The following is a 24,499-nucleotide window of genomic DNA, read 5'->3' as shown; positions in this document are numbered from 1 at the left end:
CTAAACACATAGGGTGCCCCTGACACAGTGGGTCCTGGAACCCATGGAGTGGAAAGATCAAAGGAGCTAGATATGGCTGTGTGTCAGAGCAAATGGAAGGAAAGAGAGGTTCTGTTACAATGTGGCGTGTCAGCGGTGTACTGCTGCCCTCTGTCCTCTCTGGTCCCTAGGGCCGGAATGCAAGGTTGTCTTTCCTTTGGGACCCAGTGAAGGGACTTGGGAGAGGAGTGATGTGAGCCCACAGATGGGTCCTACTGTGCTTGTGGGTGTGTGTGCCTGCTGGGTCTTTGGGGGTGGTGGGGTGGTGGGTGGAAGGAAGCTGCTTCTCTGATTGTGACCTCTCAGTCTTCCCTGGTGCTGGAATTTGATGCTTCTGATCTCTACCTGACCTATAAGAGGTTGCTCTCTGCTGAAGACAAGTACTATTTTTTGTCTTTCTCTTCCCTGGATAGTTGGTGGATGTGAAGGTTTTAGAGAAGGCCAAAGATGGGCTGAAGGTGGCTGTCCTGCCCCACAACATCCCTGCCTTCCTCCCTACGCCTCATCTGTCAGACCACGTTGCCAATGGCCCACTGTTGTATCACTGGCTCCAGGCGGGCGACACCCTTCACAGAGTCCTGTGTCTGAGCGAGCATCACGAACACGTTGTATCCTTTCCTGGGATCTGGGAGTCATGGAATTTGGGGAACCGTGGGCCCTAGGGGGATAGGGAACTCCAGGTCAGGCTCTGCTCTTAGTTGGAAACTCCATGGAGAGGAAACTGGCCGTCTGAATTCAGAAATACCTCCGTAGTACCAGTCCAGTGGCCACGCCTGCACTTTGCCTCTGTTCCCCTGGGTGGGGAAGCAGAGCAGGGTCAGGGCCCTGCAGGCAGATGCCGGTGGTCAGGGCAGAGTGGGAGTCCAGGGTGCTGGGGAGAGGCCCTGTGGCACGCCAGGGCCCGCAGGACACTCCCAGCGGTGCATCCGGTTGTCTCGGGGTGCTCAGTGCTCACCCCTTGAGTTAGAACAGTTAGGAAGGTACCTGCTGTCCTCCTTTCTCCCCTCCCCTTCCCCACTGGTGTACAGGTCTCAGAATATTCCCTTCGGTCTTAGTGTGGGCGCTTAGAAGGAAGACACTGCCTCCTTTCTCACAGAGTGTAAAATAAAATCTCAGAGAAGATAGGAGAGGAGGCAGGGTTGATTAGTGTGAAGATGGAGGCAGTGATACACAACTGTATCATGGCCAAGGCAGCTGCCACACCACAGGGATGAGCCATTCTCTGTAGTAATCTGGAGATGAGCTAATGAGGAACGGAATAAAACAGTGATTCCCAAACTTCAGTGTGCGTCAGAATCACCTGGAGGGCTTGGGCAGCACAGCTGGCCCAGCCCCACCCCAGTGTCTGATTCAGTAGGTCTGGGTGGTGCTAAAGGATATGCTGCACTAGCTGGTTCCAGGTGACGCTGCTGCTGGTTGGCCCACTTAGAATCACTGTAAAGAGGGTGTAGAGTGGAGAAAGGGGACGGGAGAGATGGACAGTTCATTTGCGCTTTCTGGAACATTCCTTGATGAAGTGCCACTAGCTCCTTTGCAGGAAGCCAGCTTTGGTCTCTGCAGTAGAGGGTGGCCAGGATCCCAAGAGCTTCTCAGAAATCCATCCCGGAATGCTGCTCATTGGTTTTGTGAAGAGCATCAAGGACTACGGTGTGTTCGTCCAGTTCCCCTCAGGTCTTAGTGGACTGGCCCCCAAGGCTGTAAGTTCAGCTCCCTGCACAAGGGCCTTTGAGGGGAGACAGCAGGGCCACGGAACCTGAGGGTTGGTGGGAAAGAGCAGGATACTTTAATCTCTTGAAAGATTTCCAGGGATATGACATAAAGGCGCCTGACTGGCAGGGAGTAGAGCTGAGATTCAGTCCACCCTCTTGCCCAGCCTTGTGTCCTGGCTCAGAGCTGTGTCCTGGAGGAAAGGGCGCCTTTTCTATGTCACGCTACAGCTTTGGGTAGGTCATTGGATGGCAGGCTTTTTGACCAGAAAAGATCCTAGCAATCTCATAGTTGAACCCCCTCCCAGGCCTGCTGAATCAGCTGAGACCCAGAGTGGGGAGTAGTCTCACCAAAGCCAGCGTACAACAGTGGTGAGCAAAGGGCTCATCGCTCATTCCTGCCACACAATTCATAAATATGTCTTCCCTTCTGAAGGTGTGTTCCCCTGATGTTTCGCCTGCGCAAATCTCATTTGCATCCCCTGCCAGAACAGTTTTTAAAATGGGTGCGGTGGGGAGGGCCCCAGAAACATGCATAGTGAGGGGAAGAGGGTTGCCATTGGGTGCTCGACAGCTCCGTGGCCCTCTGGCTTGCAACTATTGTGTCTTCTCGGCTGGGTGGCCTTAGAAGGCGGTGGTGTTGGCAGCCAGGGTCTCTCCTGTGTTTTTATGGAAGGGGAGCTGAGCTGTGCTCAGAGAGGGCTTGGGGAACTTCATAGGTTCCATCCCCCTCGGCCTACACCTCTTTCTGGGTGTGTTAAGTGCATTGTCTTATAGAGACGTTCTTTCTTTTTTTTATTTTTGTTCACTCTTTCCTTTAGATCATGAGTGACAAGTTTGTGACCTCCACAAGTGACCACTTTGTCGAGGGGCAGACGGTGGTGGCGAAGGTGACCAATGTGGACGAGGAGAAGCAGCGGATGCTGCTGTCACTGCGGCTGTCGGACTGCACCCTGGGGGACCTGGCCACCACCAGCCTCCTCCTCCTGACGCAGTGCCTGGAGGAGCGGCAGGGTGTCCGTAGCCTCATGAGCAACCGAGGTGGGGGCAGGAGGGCAGAGGATGAGGGTCGGGGGTGGGGAGTGTGCATCCTCAGTTATGCCTGTCTGTTCCAGTGAGTTTTGGGGCTTCCTGAACATTAAAAAAAAATTGTTAAACTTTTTTTTAATGGGAGTATGGCTTTTATAAAGGGCACACATCTTTGAAGGTGCAGCTCAGTAAATGTTTATAAAATGAACCTCCCTGTTAAACTCCCACCCAGATTGAGATAAAAGATCATTACCAGTATCCCAGAAGGTCCCTTGTGCTCCCTCCCAGTCCAGAATGAAAATTTTCCTAAGTTCTATGGCTTCAGGTTTGCATTTGTTGTGAATCCATTCACCTCTTCACTTTTTGTTCCTGTATTCATCGACTATGGAGTGGATGAGAAAATGAAACAGGGACCTGCTGGATTTCCTGAGGGGTGATTAGTCTGACCCTCCTGAGATTTGAACCATTGTGTGGGATTGTTAGAACGCTGATGGCATTTGGGAGTCAGAAGCTTGAGAGGGTAGATTCCAAACAGAAAGAACAAAAATTCTGAAACCAAGGGGAAGCGTGTGTTTCTGACGTTTGTTGGCTATTTTCACGAATTATGGCCAGGTGGGATTAGCAAGAGGCATAAGTCTCTGCCTGTGGTAGGAGTTTTAATGGATACCACACATTTTTACCAAAAGCGATTTTACCCTCACAGTGGTTCCAACACTCCGCATTGGAAATGTCCTCCACGTAGCAGCATGTTTCCAAAGGGAAAGAGTGGTGAGTGTTGTCTCATCTTGCTAATCCCTGTTTCCTGTGGTCTCTGGCAGACTCTGTGTTGATCCAGACGCTGGCCGAGATGACTCCAGGGATGCTCCTTGACCTAGAGGTTCAGGAGGTGTTGGAAGATGGCTCTGTGCTGTTCAGTGAGGGCCCAGTGCCCGGCCTGGTGCTGAGGGCCAGCAGGTATCATCGGGCAGGTGAGTGCTTCTGTCTCACCCATCGTGGTTGGTGGGGGAACCCTTTGCCCATTGCTTCCTCTCTTGGGTACAGAATTTCCAAATACATAGGCTAGATAAGCTGATTTAGCAGAAAGTTTTGGCATGCTTTTCTTGTGTGGACGCAAATCAAGACAACAGCATACTAAAGAAGGTTTAGGTATGCATCTCTTTATTGTTATAATTGGGTAAATCTAGATTTTTATGTATCAGGTTGCATAAATTACTGCATACCTGACCTTGACTTACGGAGCTAGACGTTTGACCCACATAGACCCAGGACACAGGTCGTCCTCTTTTCTTTTTTCTATCTAAGGGGTGCAGGGCTGTTGGAGAGATACTATTTCCCTTCCCTCCTGCTCCAGGAGGGTGATCACATTGTGTTTGGTTCTGCACTGCAGGGCAGGAGGTGGAATCTGGGCAGAAAAAGAAGGTTGTAATCTTAAACATTGACATGTTGAAGTTGGAAGTACATGTTTCTCTCTGCCATGATTTGGTGAATAGAAAAGCTAAAAAGGTAAGCTTGCTAATAGATGACTTCTATTCCCATGGTTTCAAAGGCATCATACACCCCTTCAAACCCACACCCTCTGTAGAGGCCTGTAGATAGAGTAACTGACTGTAGGCCTGGATTTATCCGGCTCATTCCAGTGTACACCTCTCGTCCTGGGGTGGTTGTTAATAGTGGTGACTTTCACTCTGGTTCAGGGGTAAATCATGTGCATGCGGTCATTAGGGCCAAGCAGGGACTGTAGTTGAGAGAAGTGGGTGGGGCGGCTAGGGAGCGGTGGCAGCAGGATGCCGCTGGACTGAGGGCTGCCCGCCCTGCCCCGGAGGAGCAGAGACTTCACTCTATCTGACTGTTGCCACATCAGAACATCTGGGTGTAGTGTTGTTAAGTCTTTGGTTTTTAAGAGCAGGCAGAATTTGAATTTTTTGAATCGGAAATGAAGGTGGGAAATGTTAGAAACTATGATTAAAAAAAAAAAAAAAAAAAGCATGTGTGAACAAACAAAACATGTGTATGGGTAGTTCTGACCTCCGGGCTGCTCATCTGTGTCCTATTCACTTTGTGTGGGAAGGGAATGGGTTCAAGGGAAATCTCAAAATAATGAGTGGAATTTTTCTCTGGGTAATGTACGTATTTTGTCATTGTTTAAAGTACTTATTAAGCTTCTAATTTCATAAGGTATGCTACAGAGAATTATATAGGTGTAATCCTTAACCTCTGGTTGCTTATAGTTTTAAGACTTTGAGAGACAACAGAAATAGAGAACAGTATTTACCCCTCACTAAGCTTTGTAGCAGGCCCCTATTCCATTTTATCATCCAGGTGAAGCTGGTGCATGTAGGGCCGTGAGCACAGTCTGGATGTTGGGGAGACAGGCTAAATGCCTTGTGCACAGTAAGCTCCCAGTAATGACTCTGCTGAATGACTGGGGATGAATAAATTGGGTGAACTGCTGTAGGACTAAGAGGATCAGGAGCCACAGTGTCTTAAAGTTGGAGAACCGTTAGAGGTCGCCTGACTTTACATCAGTCACTAAAATAACTTTTAAAGTTCTCATTTCACTAGTTCTAGGATAGGACGTAGGAATCTGAATTCAAAACAGAAGTTAACTCCAGGAGATTCTGATGTGGTGCCCTGAGTGTAGCCAAGTCATCTCAGTGTACAGGAGGGGAAAGCTGGGTCAAGGGAGTGAAGGCTAGTTTGTTACAGCTCAGGTTAGCCTTGGGTCCCTGGGACTCAGAGGGTTTCCCCAGTCCCACCCTGCCCGGTGGGTGACAAACGAGTGCTTGTGCTCCATAAGAAGCAGGGACAGTGGGTTTTCTGTTTTCCAGCTGAAGAAAGGCAGTGAGCACCAGGCGATCGTGCAGCACTTGGAGGAGTCCTTTGCTGTTGCCTCCTTGGTAGAGACTGGCCACCTAGCAGCTTTCTCCCTGACCTCTCACCTCAATGACACCTTCCACTTTGACTCAGAAAAGTTGCAGGTGGGACAGGGTGTCTCTTTAACCCTCGAGACCACAGAACCGGGAGTGACCGGTCTTCTTTTGGCCGTTGAGGGGCCAGCTGCTAAGAGGACCATGAGAAAGACCCGGAAGGACTCTGAGACAGTCGACGAGGATGAGGAAGTGGATCCAGCTCTGATTGTAGGGACTATAAAGAAGCACACCCTGTCCATTGGGGACGTGGTCACAGGGACTGTCAAGTCCATTAAGCCCACCCATGTGGTTGTGACCCTGGAAGATGGCATCATTGGCTGTATCCACGCCTCCCACATTCTCGATGATGTTCTAGTGGGGACAGCTCCTACCTCCAAGCTGAAAGTTGGGAAAAAGATCACTGCCCGAGTGATTGGCGGGAGAGACATGAAGACATTCAAGTATGGAGGCTTTGGGGGTGGACTGCCTTTGAGGGGAGGTTGCTGTAATCATGAAGGAAGGAATTGGAACCGAGGCAGTTTCCAAAAAGTTGCATATAAATGAGACTTTCTTTTAGTTAACCAAAACATTCAGAAAATCCTTTTGTGTGTCTTTGTTTTTTAATAGTGTATAATGTAGTGATTAAGAGCAATGATTTAGAGTCAGACCTGGGTTTGGATTCCGGATTTGAATTTTGGACTCAAAATTACGTGACTGAGTTAAGTAGTTACTCAACTTTCTGAATTTTATTTTCCTAGTTTGTAAAGTGAGAGTAATGATAGTGACTAGCTCGCCGGGCCATTGTAAAGATTGAAAGAAAGAATATCTAGCATGTAATGTGCCTAGTGGGGTGTCTGACACATAGTTATTGCTCAGTATGTATCAGCAGTTACTGTAATTCATCCTCCACTGCATACTTTAGTTACACTCATTTAGTTTAAATCTAGTTACGTTATTGGAGTAAAAATACTTGCTGTAAGAAAAGCAAAAAAAGAATTCAAAGCCTCGCCAATAATTTGCATATTCATTTCAGTAACTAACTGTGGGATCTTCACTTAAGTCACTTATTCTCCTTGGACCTCAGTTTTCTTATTTTTAGAGTGGAAGACTTGGAGTATGTAGTCTATAAAGAAAATTCTTTTCAGGGTTTAATGTGATCAGTGAGCCTAAAAAGATCAAATGAGCCAGCTTCTTAACATTTACTGCAGAGGATGAGAATGGAAACCCTCAGGCCTGACACGTTACCGGTGGGTGGTGTGGCTTGGTTTGGTGGGGAGTTAGAAATTTTGGTCTCCAAGTTACAGTGTTACAGAGAATAAGAGAAGTGGTTTGAACCCTATTTGTCTTTCCAGGTTTCTCCCAATAAGTCATCCCAGATTTATTCGAACCATCCCGGAGCTGAGTGTCCGGCCAAGGTGAGAACTCCAGCAGCACGTTCTCGTGGCGAGGACAGTGGGCTTTGGAGTCAGGAGCTGAGTTGTCAGCACGGTGATGGTGACTTGCTTTGCCTCTGTCTGTCCAGGTTGTCTTATTTCTCTAGTAGGGATGTTTGGCTCTCATGGGGCTACTTAGTGGGATTATATGGAAATTAATGTAAGGTCTGTATTCAGGGTTTAAGTATCAATTTAAAGGCTGATTGTAGTTCTGTTTGTTGGCATGTAACAAAAAGAAACATTTTTGCTTTCAACCCAGTTTTCTAGAACTCAGTATTTTTCTAACACAGTGTAGCCAAGGATGCCTGTTTGAATGAAGATTACTGCTTGCTGACAGAAGTTTTAGGCCATACTCTAGTGAATTCTGCAGAGGGGTGTTCCACAAGGGGTTCTGGGTGGACTAGTAGAACTGATAGTTCCATGTAGCAGTGAGTCCAACTTGTCTGGGATCATTTTTTTCAGAGGATTTTAAGCATTTTGACCCATGGGCTTATCTGCTTCTACTTCCCCCATTTATAAACAAAAAACAAACAAAAGAAACCCCAGCCTCTCAGAGTTGTTAGGCCATCAGTGAATGAAGCTGGATACACATGACTGTGCACGTGTCTCTGCATGGTCAGCCCCGGTACCGATCCAGGTTGTAGGTCTTCTGTGCCAAGGGCTGTTACGGAAGGACCTTGTAATTATGTCTTAAGGACCTTTCTGAGGATAAAGTTTGGTCAGTGTCCTGAAAGGGTCAGGATACAAGTGGAATATTTGAGAAGGCTTGTGTCTGAGGTCTGGCAATACTCCTGGAAGCTTGATTCTAAATGCTAACTGCGCTCTTGGGACTTCACAGAGAGCCTGTTAGTTCCAGAATAATGAGATTTGGTGGATGCACACATTCTTATTTATTTAATCTGTGGTTTCCGTATTCTTGTAGATATGATTGTGTCCCTGTGTTATAAAAACAAGGCACCTCCTTGTATTCCTTGTTTTAGTCTGTAGTGTCTTCACCTCTGAGGTGTGAGGTCTTGTTTAACTTACGGTTGAGGTCAAGTCGTTTATTCACGCTAAGGGTGGGTATCTCACATTAATGAATATTGCAAGGGTGAGTCGGTGAACATTGTGCGACAACTCCCTGCGATCCTCATTAGCTACCCCTGCTGTTGGCTCACCCTCCTGTCTTGGGAGACTGATGTGAGCCAGAGTGGTGATACCTGACTGTGGCAGTGTGGGCCACGCCAGGAAACGAGTACATTCACAGATGAGAGATGGAGAGTTGTAACAACAGACAGACAGATGGACAAGTAAAGTGATGGCACATCTTCCACCTCTTCCATGCACCTGTGTTGTATTGTTAATTATTCTTTTAATCAAAGCCCCTGAGAAACAGTACAAACATAATCGTATTATTGCCATATTTTTCAAATGCTTTGTGTTTTAAAATAACGTACTTTGAAGTCAAGAGAAAAAAATATTTAATCAATCGATGGTGTTGACTCACTGAAGAGATGTAGTCCTATTTTTGTTCTCCCTTTGTATATGGAGACCTTGTGCACAGAGAGAATGTTGTGTGTCCTAGAGATCAGTTCAGGGTTGATGAGGTCACCCAAGCTAGATAAGATGCTCCCTCATCAGTTCCTCCTTTGGACAGGCAGGAGTTAGGAGAGCAGAGCAGTTCAGGAGTCTTTAGGTGGATCTCTGGGATTCCTTCTGGTCAGTGAGTTTTTTCTTAGCATTGATCAGTTATGCTCACCCTTCTTTTTCTTGTGGCTATTCTCTTTAGAGAGGCAGTTTAAAGTCATTTTGAGGAAAAAAAAAAAAAAAAGGATGACACATACTCGATGTGTATGTGTGTGTTAGTTTTATTTTTTTTTAGCTTAAACAACAGGTGTCTATTTTCTCACTGTTTTGGAGGCTGTCAGTCTGAGCTCCAAGGTACCAGCAGGGTTTGTTCTGCTGAGGCCTCTCTCCTTGGCTTGCACATGGCTGTCTTCTCCCAGTGTCTTCCAGTGCTCTTCCCTTTGGAAGTATCTGTGTTCTGATCTCCTCTTTTAAAAAAAAATTTTATCGTGGTAAAAGCACAACATAGATTTGCCCTTTTAACAGTTTTTAAGCATACGTTATGGTATTGTTACCTATATCCATGTTGTTATGTAATAGATCTCTAGCACTTTCTCATCTTGCTTGACTGGAACTCTGTCTAGACCCACTGAGCAACTCTTTGTTTCCCCTCCCCTGACCGAGCCTCTGGCAGTCATCATTCTACTTTCTGTTTCTTTGAGTTTGGTTACTTTAGATACCTCATGTAAGTGGAGTCATGCACAGTCCTTCTGTGACAGGCTTATTTCACTTAGTATAATGTCCTCAACGTGCATCCATGTAGTAGCATGTGGCAGGATTTCCTTCTTTTTTAAGGCTGAGTAGTATTCCATTGTATGTATGTGCATTGTCTTTATCCATTCATCCATCATGGACATTTAGGTTGCTTCCACATCTTGGCTACTGTGATTAGTGCTGCACTGAATGTGGGTATACAGATAGCTTTTTGATATCCTATTTACAATTATTATTATTTTTTTTTTTAATTTTTATTGAGGGGGTAATTAGGTTTACTTATTAATTTTTAGAGGAGATACTGGAATTGAACCCAGGACCTCGTGCATGCTAAGCATGTGCTCTACCACCGAGCTGTACCCTGCCCCTTCAATTATTTTTGATATATACCCAGAAGTGGGAGTATTGAATCATATGGTAGTTTTTTGAGGAACTTCCCTAATGTTCTCCATAGTAGCTACACTCATTTTACAGTCCTACCAACAGTGTACAAGGAAGGTTCGCTTTTTCCCACATCCTCACCAAAACTTACTTTCTGTTTGATAAGGGCCATCCTTACAGATACGAGTTTAATATCTCACTGTGGTTTTGATTTGTGTTTCCCTGATTATTAGTGATGTTGTGCACCTTTTCCTATGCTTCTTAGACATTTGTGTGTCTTCTTTGGAGAAATGTCTGCTCAAGTTCTGTTTTTCCATCGGGTTATTTGTTTTTTTGTTATTGAGTTGTAGCCTAATTCCTTATAAGGCCACCAGTCAGTCTGGATTAAGGCGCATCCTAATGACCTCATTTTAATTTAATTGCCTCTTTAAATTCCATATCTCCAAATAGTCACATTCTGAGGTATTAGGGGTATTTACTTCAACATTAGAGGGTGGGTGGGGGACACAGTTCAGCCCATCACAGAGGCATTCTGGTATCAGCTATTGAATCAATAAATTTTTTTATCCTAACTATGTAAGCATTATAGATAATGAATGTAAATTGTCTATTAGACTGCCAGGCAGAGAAGTGTTCCCTTCCCAGGCTTCTCCCTCTGCCCCCAAAGGATGAATTCTCCATTATCCGACGTATATCTAGCTCTGGCTTCTGTACTTTAGTTATATATACAGATATATATGAACTTTTACATATATGTATCTCTACAAAAATTATTGTGTGCTTTTTTCAAATTTTACAGAAATAGTAACTTTCTGCAAGTGTGCAACTTTTTTTCACTCAAAATTTTAAGATCATTCATTTTTGTGCCTAGAGTTAAAATAGTAGTCCATCCTGTGAATGTGCCAAACTCTGTATTCTCAAACTGATGGAGGACATTTAGGATTGTTTCCAATTTTTTTTCTTTTATAAACAATGCCACAGTGAACATCCTTAAACTTGTTCCATTGTGCATCCATGTGAGGATTTCTCTAGGGTGGAATTACTGGGTCATAAGACATGTGTATTTCAACTTCACTAGTGAGAATCCTGTGTTTCTGTATTCACCAGTACTTGCTATTATTATATGTTACAGTTTTACTAGTGTTACTTGTACCATTTTATTGGTGAGTTCTGTTTTGTTTTAGAAATTTGAATTGGTAAGCAGGGCTGGGTTGGAATGATGGGAATTCTTTGATTCCTTCGAAGTGATTTGTGGACTGATAACTCTCAGACCACATCCCTTGTTGCTTTTCTGAGAAGAAAAAGAGAATCAAGTGATAATGACACGGTAGCCTAGGGGACCGAGCCCTAGATTTTTGAGTCAGAACTCTGACTTCAGCTCCTGGGCCAGTAGCATAAAATGAGTTTAATAACATCTATTTTACCTAACCCTATTTTCAAACACGGGAGTGTTGTCACATTCAATGAGAGATGATTTGTGAAAGCAGTTCTGCAAACTGTAAAGCAGTAGCTAAAATACTGAAAGAAAGAAGTAGAACAATTTTGTTCCGAAAACTTATGAAGATTATTGTTGGCTACCTACTTTACGACTTGTTCATACCTGAATGAGTGAGTTGGAAAGGATTAGTGTTCATGCAGGTATTGTGAACATTCATTCATTCCCCTTTATGGATGTGTGCGTGGTTGTGCTTGTGTTAGGGGCATCCTGTACAACTAATCCATGGCTGCTTGGGGGAGATGGTTTCAAGCTGGAAGCTGACCCAAAGGTTGGTTTACTGTTTCCATCATCTTTCTGCGCACAGTGAGCTGGAGAAGGATGGCCACACTGCTCTCAACACTCACTCTGTTAGCCCCTTGGAGAAGATTAAACAGTACCAGGCTGGTCAGACCGTGACTTGCTTCTTAAAGAAGGTGAGTAGTGCATGCCCTGCAATGCGGTGCCATCCTTCTTACAGAAGAAAAGGGGGAGAAACTGTCAATGACTGTTAGCTCTAGGCTTTGATTCTGTTTGTTACCACGCTGGTTTGTGGGAGACAATAGAAAGCCTCCACTCCTAGAAAACTCTGAGTCTCATCAAGGAGCTAAATTGATGGCTTACGAAACAGCTAGCAAGCAATTCACATTTCCACATGTTTATACATTAATTGTACAAAATGGAAAGATTATACAGCAAGATTTTAAATCTAGTACATCATTTTAACTAATGTAAGATTCAAATTTCAGTGTCCACAAGTAAAGTTTTATCAGAACACACACACACACATTCACACACACAATAAAAACAGAAATATTTTATTTATAATAAAGTATTGGAGTTTAGATTCTTGCCTTTTGTAAAGTTCAGGTACAGTGCAAAACAGTATGTAATTTGGTGCCAGATTGTATGTTCTAACCCCAAGTGGGCAGGAGTTGACTAAAGGGAAAGAGACCATAAGAACTGTACGAGGTGGAATACATCAGAGAGAAGGTTGGTCTGGGCTTGATCTTGAGGGATAAATCCTCTTCACTACTGCCAGATTCTTCCTCCATAAGCATCTGTCTATGTTCGTGGTGCTTGATCTCTTTACTTACCTATTGTCTATAGACATTCATAAACCCAAGATGCCTTAGAGTGGATTTAAGGCTCTTTATAATCTGACCTCACGAATCTGGTGTACCAGTCACGCTGAAACCCTCCTCTATCTTTTTCCCTTCTTGTCTTTATTTCTACACTTGGGTGCCCTGTATTCCTATGCCTACAGCCCTTCAAGGACCAGCACAGAAAACCCTCCCTCCTTACTAGTTTTCCCATATAGTCCCCGAGTGTATTGTACTCCTGCATGCTGCTTGCTTCTCTAGTTATGTGCATTTGACTTATTCTTTGCAGACTGTAATCTCTTTGAAGGCAGGGCCTGGCTTTTATTTATCCCTGTCATGCCATATGCGTAGTGGCTGCTTGATAAATGTTTTGTTGAGTTGACTTGAAAATTGGGGTATATATTTAGGGCAGAACACTGTGTCAACAGTGAAATCAAAATTGATTTAGAAATAAGATATTAGTCCTTGAAGATGGTTAACAATCACTGGGCACAACTGAACTTGGAGGAGGCAACAGAGGTCAGTGGGATTGGTCCTACTGCTTGAGGACATCTCTGAGGTCCTTTTTGCTCTTAATCAGCTGAGGCACTGGGAGGAATACATGTTCTGCTGGGCTCACAAAGGCTCTGAGCTAGACTCTGAGTGAAGCCTGCAAGAACTGGAGGTTGGGCAGGGGCAATGGGATGTAGGAGTGGGCTCCTGTTTCTTGGGAAAATGTAGGATTAGGGCCCTTTCAGCCCTATGATTTTAGGAGAGTCTTTTAATGAAGGGAAAAGAAGAGATGCTTGTATCTGCCCTTTTCCATTTCTCCCCCTATTTTTTTCCCCCAGTACAATGTGGTTAAGAAATGGCTTGAGGTGGAGATTGCTCCAGACATCAGAGGGAGAATTCCGTTGTTGCTCACTTCTCTTAGCTTCAAGGTCAGTGTGCCTGAGATCCCTGGAGAGGAAACGCCAGCTCCCTGAGCTTGATTCAGTATCTGGTGTGTGCTTACAGTGGTTACAGGGAACCGTGTGCTTGTTCAGGGACTGGTTTGGGAGATACTTCAGTATGCAGACTTAAATGCTGTGGTTGTGACCTTTCCTCAAACATTAGAGGAATTTTGTCCTTTCAGGTTCTGAAACATCCAGATAAGAAGTTCCGGATTGGCCAGGCCCTGAAGGCCACTGTGGTTGGCCCAGATTCCTCCAAGGCCTTCTTGTGTCTCTCACTCATAGGTGTGGTACTGAAATGGGACCTGGTCGAGGAAGGGAGTGGGTAGAAAGGAGCGGGAAGGGCTCTTCGGCCATTGACCAGGGTGAAGGATGCCTGCAGTATTGGAGTTGAGTCCTCAGAAAGCCTAGTGTGGTGGGTGGGTGTGTTCTTGGAACAGTTTTTCCCTCGGGGCTTTGCTCTGTGGCCTGTGTCCGAGTCCCCTTTACCTACATAGTTGATCTTCTTAGGTCTCTCAGAACGGGTTGTCCACCACATGGCCCTGGGATTCCTGATCATGTGACATGGTGATCTGGGTCTGTGCGATCCTTCTGGTCCACTCAGCCCAGACACCCCAAGTCTGGTGCTCCCACCTCCCCTGGCCTGTGATTGGCCAGCATCCCAGCCTCTTTCTTGGCTCATTTCCCCTTCCATGAATCTGGTTCATTCTCCTGCCAGGTCCTCACAAGCTTGAGAAAGGGGAAGTGGCCATGGGCCGAGTAGTGAAGGTGACTCCCAAGGAGGGGCTGACCGTCTCCTTCCCCTTCGGGAAGATCGGAAGAGTCAGTATATTTCATGTGAGTGACTCCTACTCAGAGACGCCCCTGGAAGACTTTACCCCACAGAAGATTGTCAGGTAGGCTGAGTGTTCTTCTTCTTTTCAGCTATCTGTGAGACTGGTGTATTTTTTGTTTTTACGATGTAATATGTGATTTTCTACCAGAAAGCAATTGTATATAAAATAAATAGAAAATGAAAATTTCTCTTACTCCTCTCTTTCTCCACTACTTTTTGCCATTGTGTACTTTGATCTCTGCTTTCAAGACTTTAACATACATAGGTAATTTTTCCTTGTGTAAGAGTAGAATTTTGTTTTATATACTGTTTTGCAGCTTGCTTTTTTTCTCAGAGCAGTTTGTTGTGGGCTCTTTCTTTTCCCATGCTAGTCTGTTTAAGTCAACCTTGTTCTTTTACCTTATTTTTTTACATTTTTTTTTAGTATTCTATCATGTGCTTTGGGTTTTTTTGGTTTATTTCTTATTTTTTATTGAGGTATAGTCAGTTTACAATGTGTCAGTTTCTGGTGTACAGCACAATTCTTCAGTCATACGTGAATATACATATATTCATTTTCATATTCTTTTTCACCATAAGCTACTACAAGATACTGAATATATTTCCATGTGCTATACAGAATAAACTTGTTTATCTGTTTTATATATGCTAGTCAGTATGTTTTGTTTTTTTAATCACAGTTTATTTAAATAATTCTGTTGATGGATAATAATGTTGAAGTAAATATCTTCACACGTATGTTTAGATACTAGTGCAAGTATATCTGTGAAATAAATTCCTAGAAGTAAAAGTGATGGGTTAAACAGTGTTACACATTTTGCCAAAATACCTTCCAAAAGGACTGTGCTGATTTTTATCTCCATTAACAATTAGCAAATGTGACTATTCATTTCTCTCACCCCTGTCAACACTGGATAGTCTTCATTTTTATCTTTGCCATTGAATAGGCTAAAATTGATCTCTCATTTTGAGTTGCATTTCTCATACTGGTCATTTTTCAAGTTTATCGGCTCTTTATATTTGTTCTGAGCTTTACTTGGCCAAGTTGCTTCCTCATTTTTATATTAAAGCGTCCATCTTCTTAATTAAAAAAATTGATCTGTAGGTGTTGTCTATAAAAGGGTAGCAGTAAACTTTCGCAGTTGGGGTTGCTTTGTTTATGAACTATTTCAGATGCACACAAATGAACCTACATCAGAGTTTTAAAACCATTTGATAGCCTGAATAAACTAACATTGAAGAGGTAGATTTCAGCATGGTACAATACAGCCTTTCTGAGAATCAGAGTTAGCCAGCAGTGGAGCAGATGCCTTCAGGAGGCAGTGACTGGAGAGTAGTCATCTCTCTTTCCCATCTCGAGTGTCCCAGTCACCAGCACCTGCCTAAATTCTCAACGACTTATCAGAGCTAACCTGCACAAAAATGCCCAGGGCCTAGGAGGGGAAAAAGAATGAGTCAGAGAGAAATCCAGGATCATCTCCCCTTTGTCTCCTGGAGGCTTACAAAATGCAAGTGTGATTTTGTAGCAAAATATTTTTAAAAATACATTTATTATAGTTAAACGTATGAGTAACATTCATTTGTAGTTCCTTCATCTGTCAAATGTGGATAATAAGTTAATTGCCTAAAGGCAGACAGTCCCTCCAGGTCCTTTCCTACTTTAAGGGCTGTGATACCCTGGTAGAAAAGGCAGACGCCTGTCACGGGGAGAGTTTGGACTGTATTGCTGCTGAGATCCCTTCTGCTGATAAGATTCTATACTTTACCACTTCGGGCTGCTACTTGCCGTGTTAGATGAAATGAGTTTGGAAACCCACCCAAAGAGTAAACCCTCCCCAAAGCCTCCCGTGCTCAGGCCTCACTGATGGGCCTCCTGTGAACTGCTGCTGTGAATCTGCAGTGGTACCAGGCTGTCCCTTGTCACAGTTTCCTATGGTGAGTCTGTCTCCACTGAGATTGGACCCTCCCAGCCGCTGACACAAGCTGGTCCCGTCTCCTAAGTACTCACCGCAAGGCTGTATGGGCCTCCAGAGGGCTTACATCTCCTTTTGTCCTCCCGGCACCTTCCTTGGGTAAGAAGAGCAGGTAGTGTTATTTTGACTAAACAGACTAGTAAACTCAGGCCCAGAGAGGGGACTTGTCCCGAGTGTCTCGGCAGGGTTCAGCAGGGTGAAGAACAGAGCCCTCACTTCCTTCCGCCTGTCACTCAGCCTTGTGGAGAAGAAGCCGAGGCTCTCTCCCATCTCCCAAGGTGCTGGCTCAGCGTTTCCTTCTCTTCTGCTCTCATTCCAGGTGTTACGTCCTGTCCACCACGGGTCCTGAGTTGACTTTGTCGCTGCGATCGTCCAGGTGGGTGTCTGTGTCATTGGGACAAGAATTAGGGGGAGAAGCCCAGGACTGAGGAGGGGCTACGTGGACCTGACACAGAGCTTTGGGCCTCCCAGCTTGCTTCTCTGCTCACACCTTATGCCCTGCCCTGTTGTTACCAGAAAAGCTGAGGACACTCAGATTGTAGACGATTGCTCAGGCTCTCGTTTCCCAGGGAAAGTTTCAGACATCCAGAGTGGTGTTCGAGGTTGCCAGATGGCGGCCCTGCTAAGGGGAGGTGATTTAGTCCCCAGTTCCGCAGTAGGGGTGAGTGTGCTGAGAAGAGGATTGGCCCAAGGTCCTGATTTGAAACGGATGTTTATGAGACCAGAGCTTTAGGTCTGACCTCCCTCTGGTTTGCTCAGCCGCTTGCTATTACCGTTAAAGCCAGTGCACTGACACATCCCTGGCTGATAGGACTTCAGGAGAGAGCAGGGCTGGGCTCTGAAGGTGATGCCCTTCTGACAGGTCCAGAGTCATATTCTTGCCAACCGTGATGATCACAGATGAGTTGGGGGTGAGGGTGGGGAAAAGGGGTTAGAGGTACGTGTATAAGTCTCTTATTCCTTTAGGACGAACCCGGAGACGAAAAGCAAAATAGCAGACCCTGAGATTAACTCCATCCAGGACATTGAGAAAGGGCAGCTCCTGAGGGGCTACGTGAAGGCCGTCCAGCCGTCCGGTGTGCTCCTCAGGTGTGTGAGGTAGAGCCCGGGGAGCGGGCCAGTGCTGAGGGCCTCCTGGGGCCTGTCCTGGTCTGTGGCCCTTGCTTCCCCCCTCATTGTCTCTGGAGGGAATGTGATGGGAGGAGCTGGCTGAGTTCCCACCAGTGTTTTATGTTCCAAGTTTCTGTATACTTTAAAAAAAGTTTTGAACTCTTCTTGTTTGGTATTTTGGACAAAGAATGTAGCATGTCCGTGGTCATGATTTGTACATGTTCCATGAAATCACAGTGTTCACAGCCACCAGCTGTCACACCTTTCCCTGCTGTAATTATGCATCCGCATTTTCTTCTTGTCTTTCTCGCAGCTTGTGATTTGTACATTGTGATGCTCTGATACAGGGTGAAAAATATCTGTTGGTCACATCTTCATTATGCTCAATAGCTTTTCCAGTTTACAAAGCCCTCTTTATTTTATTGAATGCCAGGAACCTTGCATCTGTCGTAAATCCGTCACACTTTGGGTCTCTAGGAGAGGGGAAGTGCTCGGCTTGGCTGGGACTCTGTTGTTGTATTTATAACCACAGGACCCTTGTCTCTGTCTCCTGTCAGCCTCGGTCCCTCAGTTACGGGTTTGGCCCAGTACCCGCACGTGTCCCAGTACAGCCCAGCCAAGAGTGCCCTGTATGACAAACACCTCCCCGAAGGGAAGCTGCTCACAGCCAAGGTCCTAAGGTAGATGCCTACCCTCCTTCTCCCACCCCTTTCTCTGGGAGCCCTGGGAGGAGATTTAGAGGTAAACTTTAAACATAATGGCTTAGGTACTGGTGAGTACAGTAATCAGATAAATCCCTCAGCTCCTAAAGACAGATGTGGAGGCTTTTCTCTGCACAGGCACCTGTTGTTGGGGATGGAGGGGGGAAGGGGCAGCACAGCTGCCCTGTGCATGTTTCTACTAAGCATGGTACAGTGTGCAACTGAATGGATTCCAAGGCAGAAAACTGTAGGCTGCTTGCTGTGCCTGTTGTCCTGTTATGTTGTCTTCATTGTCCACTCCCCGCCCCTGTCTCCCCTTCATAGCGTGAACCACCGGGGGAACCTGGTAGAGCTGTCATTCCTCCCCCGCGACACTGGGAAGCCGGACGTGTTTCCTGCCTCCCTAGGACTGCCCCTCCGAAAGCAGGAGGAGAGGGAAACAGGGGCAGAGGAGAGAGACCACAGAGGAGAAGAAGAGAAGGGGAAAAGGAAGAGTCTGAAGAGGAAGGAGAAGAGTAATGGCCAGGGCCTGGAGGAGGTGCAGCTGCCCAGCAAGGAGAAGAAGGTGCCCCAGAAACCGCAGGCAAAGAAGCCGGGCAAGCGGCCACACCCGGAGTCTGGAAGTGAGCAGGTGCGTCCCTTGGGAGGTGGCCTCCCCTCACCTGGAAGGGAGAGCCTCTTAGAAGCTGGCAGGCAGCTGCCTGGCCTCAGCCTCTGGGACCGAGGGCGGCGTGAGCTGCTGCTGGGCGCTGGGTGCTGCCAGGAGGTGCGGGAGGGCACTGCCCTGGGGCTTGGCGGGCGCTCTCAGGGGCAAGAAGCATGGCTCTCCCCGCCTGTCACCCTAGGAACAAGTGAACAAGAAGCAAAAGAAAGCTGCTCCATCTGAGGAGGATGACAGTGGTGTCGAAGTGTATTACCGGGAAGGGGAAGAGGAGATGGAGGAGACGAGTGTGCTGCCCAAGGTGAGGGGCGGCGCTGAGCTGGGGAGTAAGGGCCGGTCTGGGAGGGACATCCTGGGTCTCCTGCTTGAGGGCCGAGCTGTCTTCAGCACCATCTCTTGTCTTCGTTTTCTGTGCAATGTGAAAAGATGCGGTGACGAGCTTCCTCAGCTAGTCCTCAGACTCCTGAGGACAGGGCCCCTGTTTGACCTATTAGGTGGGCTGCCAAAGTCAGTTCTATTCAACGTGTATTGGGTGGAGCTGAATTCAGTTAGTGGGGTGGGCAGAGAAAAGGCAGCTTAGCTTTTCTGAGCTTATGTCCCCTGAGACATGAGGACAGTACTGCTGGAACTGAGGACAGTGTGGAAGGGCTTCCCAGACTTCAGGTGTAACCTCCCTGCCACCCTCAGATCACATCATACCTCTGTCTTAGCTCTGTTGCTGCTTTATACATCGACATAAGTATGTATGTGCACATAAAGTTTTTAACAATTATTACTTAAGTTCACTTATTTACAAAAAAAGCTTTTATGTCATTACTATAAAGAAGCCTAGCCTGGCCATGGCGGGGGAGTGTCTGGGGAGCAGGGGGTGGCATGAACCCAGTGCTTTCCTCATGTGTACCTGTGACCCTCCAGAAGAAGCACCCCAGGCCAGCAGAAGCACCCCGGCTGCAGCTGTCCTCTGGCTTCGTTTGGGACGTGAGGCTGGACTCTCTGACCCCGGCCTTGCCACCTCACAGGGAGAGCTCAGACAGCGAGGAGGAAGAGAAGCCAGAGCAAGCCACGGTATCATATTTTCCAGGGCCCTGTCCTTTTTTCAGGGACCCTTGACACCAGTCTCCTGTGCTGTGTCCTGGCCTGGGTGGGGCAGGTTGGGGCCATCTCGGGCTGGGAGTGTTTATAGACTCGTGGACTGCCCTGCCAGTTCTTAGCTTTCACCGCTGACCTGCCCAGGGTCTAAGGATCAGGTCACTCACTCACTGTTGTGCCTTCCATAGCAGAAGAAAAGCAAGAAGGAAAGGGAGCTGGAGAAGCAGAAGGCGGAGAAAGAGCTGGCCCGCATAGAGGAGGCGCTGATGGACCCTGGGCGACAGCCGGAGTCGGCGGATGACTTTGACCGACTTGTACTAAGCTCCCCCAACAGCTCCATCCTGTGGGTGCAGTACATGGCCTTCCACCTGCAGGCCACGGAGATCGAGAAGGCCCGGGCTGTGGCCGAGAGGGCACTCAAGACCATCTCCTTCAGGTTCCTGCTTCATTCCCCTGCTCTGGGCCGAGTCTCCCCTGCCGCCTCTCGGCCATTTTCTCCTTGGCAGGCTTGCGGCGGTTTAGGTTTCTGCCACTGGGGCCCCTTGGGTTCACTGGCTTTCTCTCAGAGGTGTGCCGTCTGTGAAATAGATCTGCTCATTTATATTTTATAGTCCTCATCACTGAAATAGCCAAGGTTGACAGTTAAACGAGTCCCTGCACCTCAGTTAGGTGCCCCACTTGGAGCAGAAGTAGAAGAGAGGAAATAGCTCTCCACGTACCTGGGCGAAAACCCTGCCAGTGGCCATTTTCCAGGCATAGGGTAGAGCAGGTTTCCTGAAGGCTAGAGAACAGCCATGGCTCCCCTCTGCATCGTTCCCTTAGTTCAGAGACTCAGACCGCAGATTCTGCTCTGTCCAGCCCAGAGCTCGGGCCAGTTTGAGATTTGGTCAGCTTCCTTCCTGGGAGTGGAGGCAGAACTAGGGGTGCCCTAGACCCCACAGTTGGGGGTCCTGCTTCTGTGTGAGCTGCAGTGGGGACAGGGCCCCTCAGTGCCAGCACTTGGGGGTGGGAGCTGAGGACATGGGTGGAGCCTGGGGAGGAGGGATGGGAGTAGGGGGCTTGCAGGGCTGAGGTGATGGTGCTGACTGCTCTCCCTCCAGAGAGGAGCAGGAGAAGCTGAACGTGTGGGTGGCACTGCTGAACCTGGAGAACATGTACGGCTCCCAGGAGTCCCTGACCAAGGTCTTCGAGCGGGCCGTGCAGTACAATGAGCCACTGAAGGTCTTTCTCCACCTGGCTGACATCTACACCAAGTCAGAGAAATTCCAGGTAGGAGGCTAGGCCAGGTGGCCCGCCACCAGACAGTCCTCAGCCTCTCAGAAACTAGCTCCTGGGCGTCCCGGGGGCAGCAGGGAAGTCTCTGGGGAGAACCCCGGCCTCTGGGTCCAGACTTGTCCCAGGCTGGCTCCATGATGTCTGGGCCCAACGTGCTCATCTTCCAAGTAGGAGAAGTCGTGTCCCCCACCTCTGTGTTAGGGACATGGGGCCGACTGAAGGGGCAGTGGCCCCCTGTGTGTATCGCTCGGCTGCTGGTGGGTGTCGTAGATAGCAGGCCACATAGCCCCTTAGCCCCTCTCCGCCTCTCCTCCATGCCCTCGTCACTCTCACCTTCTCAAGGTGCAGGATTAGGAGGGAGGCTCTCCGTCCTATTAGGCCTCCTCGTGAGTTCTCCTTACCTCTGAGAGCCTGCCCTCTCCCCTCACATATCTGGAATTGGGCCCAGAGAGTGACTGGCGTCTGTGAGCCCAGGTCTAGCTTCTGACAAGCGTAGGTGCCCACTGCCTCCTCTGTCATACCACCCTCTCCTCAGCTTGCCCCGTCTTTCCCACAGGAAGCTGGTGAACTCTACAACCGGATGCTGAAGCGTTTCCGGCAGGAGAAAGCTGTCTGGATCAAATACGGTGCCTTTCTTCTGCGGAGAGGCCAAGCTGGAGCCAGTCACCGTGTGATGCAGCGAGCCCTCGAGTGCCTGCCCAAGAAAGAGCGTGAGTGCTCGTGCCCACCCACCTGCCCAGGGCCTGCACACTGTGGGCTCTCGGATCTGGGCAGAGGGGTCGGGAAAGCCTTGTGGAGGGTACAGCTATCTCTCTGTTCATTGTACACTCATGGACATAGCGCATGTTGCAGTTCAAATGCTAAACTTTGAAGATAGAGGAATGAAAGATAATTAACACTGATTCTGTTGCCCCTGCCTGCCCTGTGGCCCACCCCCTATTCCTCTTCTGGACTCAGAGAGTAGAATGTCTGCCATGGGAGTCATAGATCAATGCCTGTCTGTGTATTTGGCCCTAATGTGCCTCCTGTCATCACTTAGGTCTTAGGACCCAAGGGCAGGGAGTCCGGGGTCAGACTCTGTCCCTGCACAGTGTGTTGTGATAAGGCTGTCTGTGCGTGTCTGAGCTGTCCTCTCCCCACAGACGTGGATGTGATTGCCAAGTTTGCCCAGCTTGAGTTCCAGCTGGGGGATGCAGAGCGGGCCAAAGCCATTTTCGAGAATACACTGAGCACCTACCCAAAGCGCACGGATGTCTGGTCGGTCTACATTGACATGATCATCAAGCATGGCAGCCAGAAGGAAGTCCGGTGAGAGGGGAGGGCGGGCTGAGGCTGAATTCCTTGCGGGGGGGTGGGGGGTGGGTTGGGGCATCGCCCACGAGGAGGAGTTTTAGCTCCACGGCAGCTCCCAGCACCCCAGCTATCTTACTCTGTCTGGGAAAACAGCTTTGACATGATACAACAAGTCCAATGGCAGTCACCTTTCCACTTCTTTTGCTGCCTCAGGGGCCAGCCTCAAGTCTGTATATGGAACCTTGGGTGGAGGTAGGCTGGCCCCTGGCCTGGGAGTCAGGAGACTCCTAATTAGCACTGAGCCTGGCTGTCACTGTAGATAGCGTTCACAGGCATGAGCTCACTGTTGTCCTTCAGTGCCCCCGAGGCAGGGAGGATTAGAGGCGGGTGGACTGAGGTCCCTAAAGAACAAGTGCCTTGCCCAAGCCTACCAGGACTTTTCTCACGGATCCATACCTCACTGAGTGTCCCTCCTGATAGCTTTGTCCTGATTCACTATGTGACTTCAGGCCGTTAAGTCCTTTAACAGCTCTGGGCATCTGCTTCTCTAGAAAGTGAGGGTGATGTTCTCTGTCTGTGGACGTGATGGGAGTTTATAACAGGAATAAAAATAAAAGTAGAAGTGAGAGTGCTGGATAACCGGGGGCCTGGCTCTGGGGCCTGAGAGCAAGTGGATGAAGGCTGGCCAGGAATTGTGTGGCCAGGGACCAAGAGGCAAACGCTGCCCTGCTCTCTCTCCCAGGGACATCTTTGAGCGGGTCATTCACCTGAGCCTGGCCCCCAAGCGAATGAAATTCTTCTTCAAGCGCTACCTGGACTACGAGAAGCAACACGGCACCGAGAAGGACGTGCAGGCAGTAAAGGCTAAGGCCCTGGAATACGTGGAGGCTAAGAGCTCCGTGTTGGAGGACTAGTGCCCAGCTGGCTCCCAGGGCCGCAGGCAGCAGTGGGCTGGCCCAGCTGACCCTCAGGCACCTGGGCAGTTGAAAAACTGTGCTGCCTGAGGATTCTATTTAAGTGCTGCTTTTTCTGCAGCGCCCTTGGGGTAACCCTGTCCAGAAAAAAAGAATCTAAGATTTCTTATAATTCCTTTTTACTTGTTTTAAGAACCAGTTTATTTCATCATTTTTCTAGGGCTGCTCAGTGGTTATAGGCAGCAGGGTTCTGGGCTTCCAGAAAAGCTGAGAGTCTCTCCTTCGTGGGAGGTCCCCAGGGAGCAGGATGGAGGGCTGACTCCCGACAACCCTGTGGTCGGGATCCCCCTTTGGCCCTGGCAGGCCCCGGTCCAGCCAGAAGAGGTCAGCAGGGTCCAGGGAGTGGATCGTGGGGTCTCTGGGCATCCAGCCTCAGCACAGCTAATACCTTGCACCCTTTTGTGAAGGCCATGAGGCTGGGGCGGGAGGACAAAGGCAGAGCCCAGCAGGGAGAATTAGGGAATCTGGCTGCCTGGGCTCAAAACATCTGGTGATGTCTCCTCCCAGGGCCACTGGGGCCAGACTACCCAACCTCTCTGAATCGGGTGCCTCATTTGTGAAATGAAGTTAAAAAGTCCTACCTCGAAGGGTTTTATGGATGAAATGGGTGTGTGTGTGCTGGGTGCTGCCAGAGGGCCTTGCAAGTGGGAGGCTGGGTGGGGACCTAGATTGATGTGTCGTGTGGCTTTGAGGAGAATCGCACAGATTCTCCATTTCCTTGTAGCTCCTCTGGGGAGAGGTTCCTGGAAGGAGGGCATTGATTGACCTGATGGTTGTTTCTTGAGTCCTTGAGACAGGCCCACTACACACACAGTTCCCTATAAGATTCCCAGAAAGACTGACTCTCCACCTCCTTTGATAAGTAGTAATCCTGTATGTTTCCAAGTTCTTAGAGGCCAGCATGGACCCAGCAAGTAGTTGAAGCCAGTTCATTTTTGGCTCGATCTTATGGGAATTAAAAGTTTTCTTGGGTAGAGCTTTAAATATCTTGCGAGCTGGAGAGCTTTTCCAAGGGAAGTGATGAGTCATTTGCCAGAAAGCGGGACAAGGACAAGGGAGAGGGCATCAGAGGTTTTAGAGGTAGTGGAGGTGCTCGGGCAAGGGCGGGTATGGAAGGGAGGTGAAGCAGGGCTGGCCTGGTTCTTGGTCATTATCTCAAGGTTACAAGAGCTAGACTGCCCCGCTGAGTGCAGGGTCTGCTGACCTGTGCTGGGCTTTCCTCTGAGAAAGGCTGGATTCCATCTGTTCCCCAGATCAAATCAG

At 48.0% G+C, this 24,499-nt stretch overlaps 1 protein-coding gene across 3 annotated transcripts in view; it reads left to right on the top strand.

Moving 5' to 3' along the window:
- Positions 1-23,348, top strand: part of PDCD11 (programmed cell death 11) — a 40,669-nt gene extending 17,321 nt beyond the window's left edge. For 2 of the 3 annotated variants that reach the window (XM_032491013.1, XM_006182984.3), the window contains 22 exons: positions 453-647; positions 1,566-1,736; positions 2,567-2,786; positions 3,593-3,742; positions 4,162-4,277; positions 5,603-6,144; positions 7,036-7,098; positions 11,619-11,727; positions 13,224-13,313; positions 13,508-13,610; positions 14,044-14,221; positions 16,453-16,509; positions 17,100-17,222; positions 17,801-17,923; positions 18,269-18,575; positions 18,790-18,906; positions 19,521-19,670; positions 19,883-20,130; positions 20,795-20,963; positions 21,526-21,679; positions 22,112-22,277; positions 23,005-23,348. In XM_032491013.1, coding sequence (XP_032346904.1) covers positions 453-647; positions 1,566-1,736; positions 2,567-2,786; positions 3,593-3,742; positions 4,162-4,277; positions 5,603-6,144; positions 7,036-7,098; positions 11,619-11,727; positions 13,224-13,313; positions 13,508-13,610; positions 14,044-14,221; positions 16,453-16,509; positions 17,100-17,222; positions 17,801-17,923; positions 18,269-18,575; positions 18,790-18,906; positions 19,521-19,670; positions 19,883-20,130; positions 20,795-20,963; positions 21,526-21,679; positions 22,112-22,277; positions 23,005-23,176 — 3,723 coding nt within the window. In that variant the 3' untranslated portion in view covers positions 23,177-23,348. The remainder of the gene's footprint in view (positions 1-452; positions 648-1,565; positions 1,737-2,566; positions 2,787-3,592; positions 3,743-4,161; positions 4,278-5,602; positions 6,145-7,035; positions 7,099-11,618; positions 11,728-13,223; positions 13,314-13,507; positions 13,611-14,043; positions 14,222-16,452; positions 16,510-17,099; positions 17,223-17,800; positions 17,924-18,268; positions 18,576-18,789; positions 18,907-19,520; positions 19,671-19,882; positions 20,131-20,794; positions 20,964-21,525; positions 21,680-22,111; positions 22,278-23,004) is intronic. The other variant, XM_032491012.1, reaches the window with a different exon arrangement.
- Positions 23,349-24,499: the final 1,151 nt, after the last annotated feature.

This window comes from Camelus ferus, chromosome 11, assembly GCF_009834535.1.
Source record: "Camelus ferus isolate YT-003-E chromosome 11, BCGSAC_Cfer_1.0, whole genome shotgun sequence".
NCBI lineage: Eukaryota > Metazoa > Chordata > Mammalia > Artiodactyla > Camelidae > Camelus > Camelus ferus.
The sequence above is the reverse complement of the archived record's forward strand: the minus strand, read 5'-3'. Positions and strand labels throughout refer to the sequence as shown.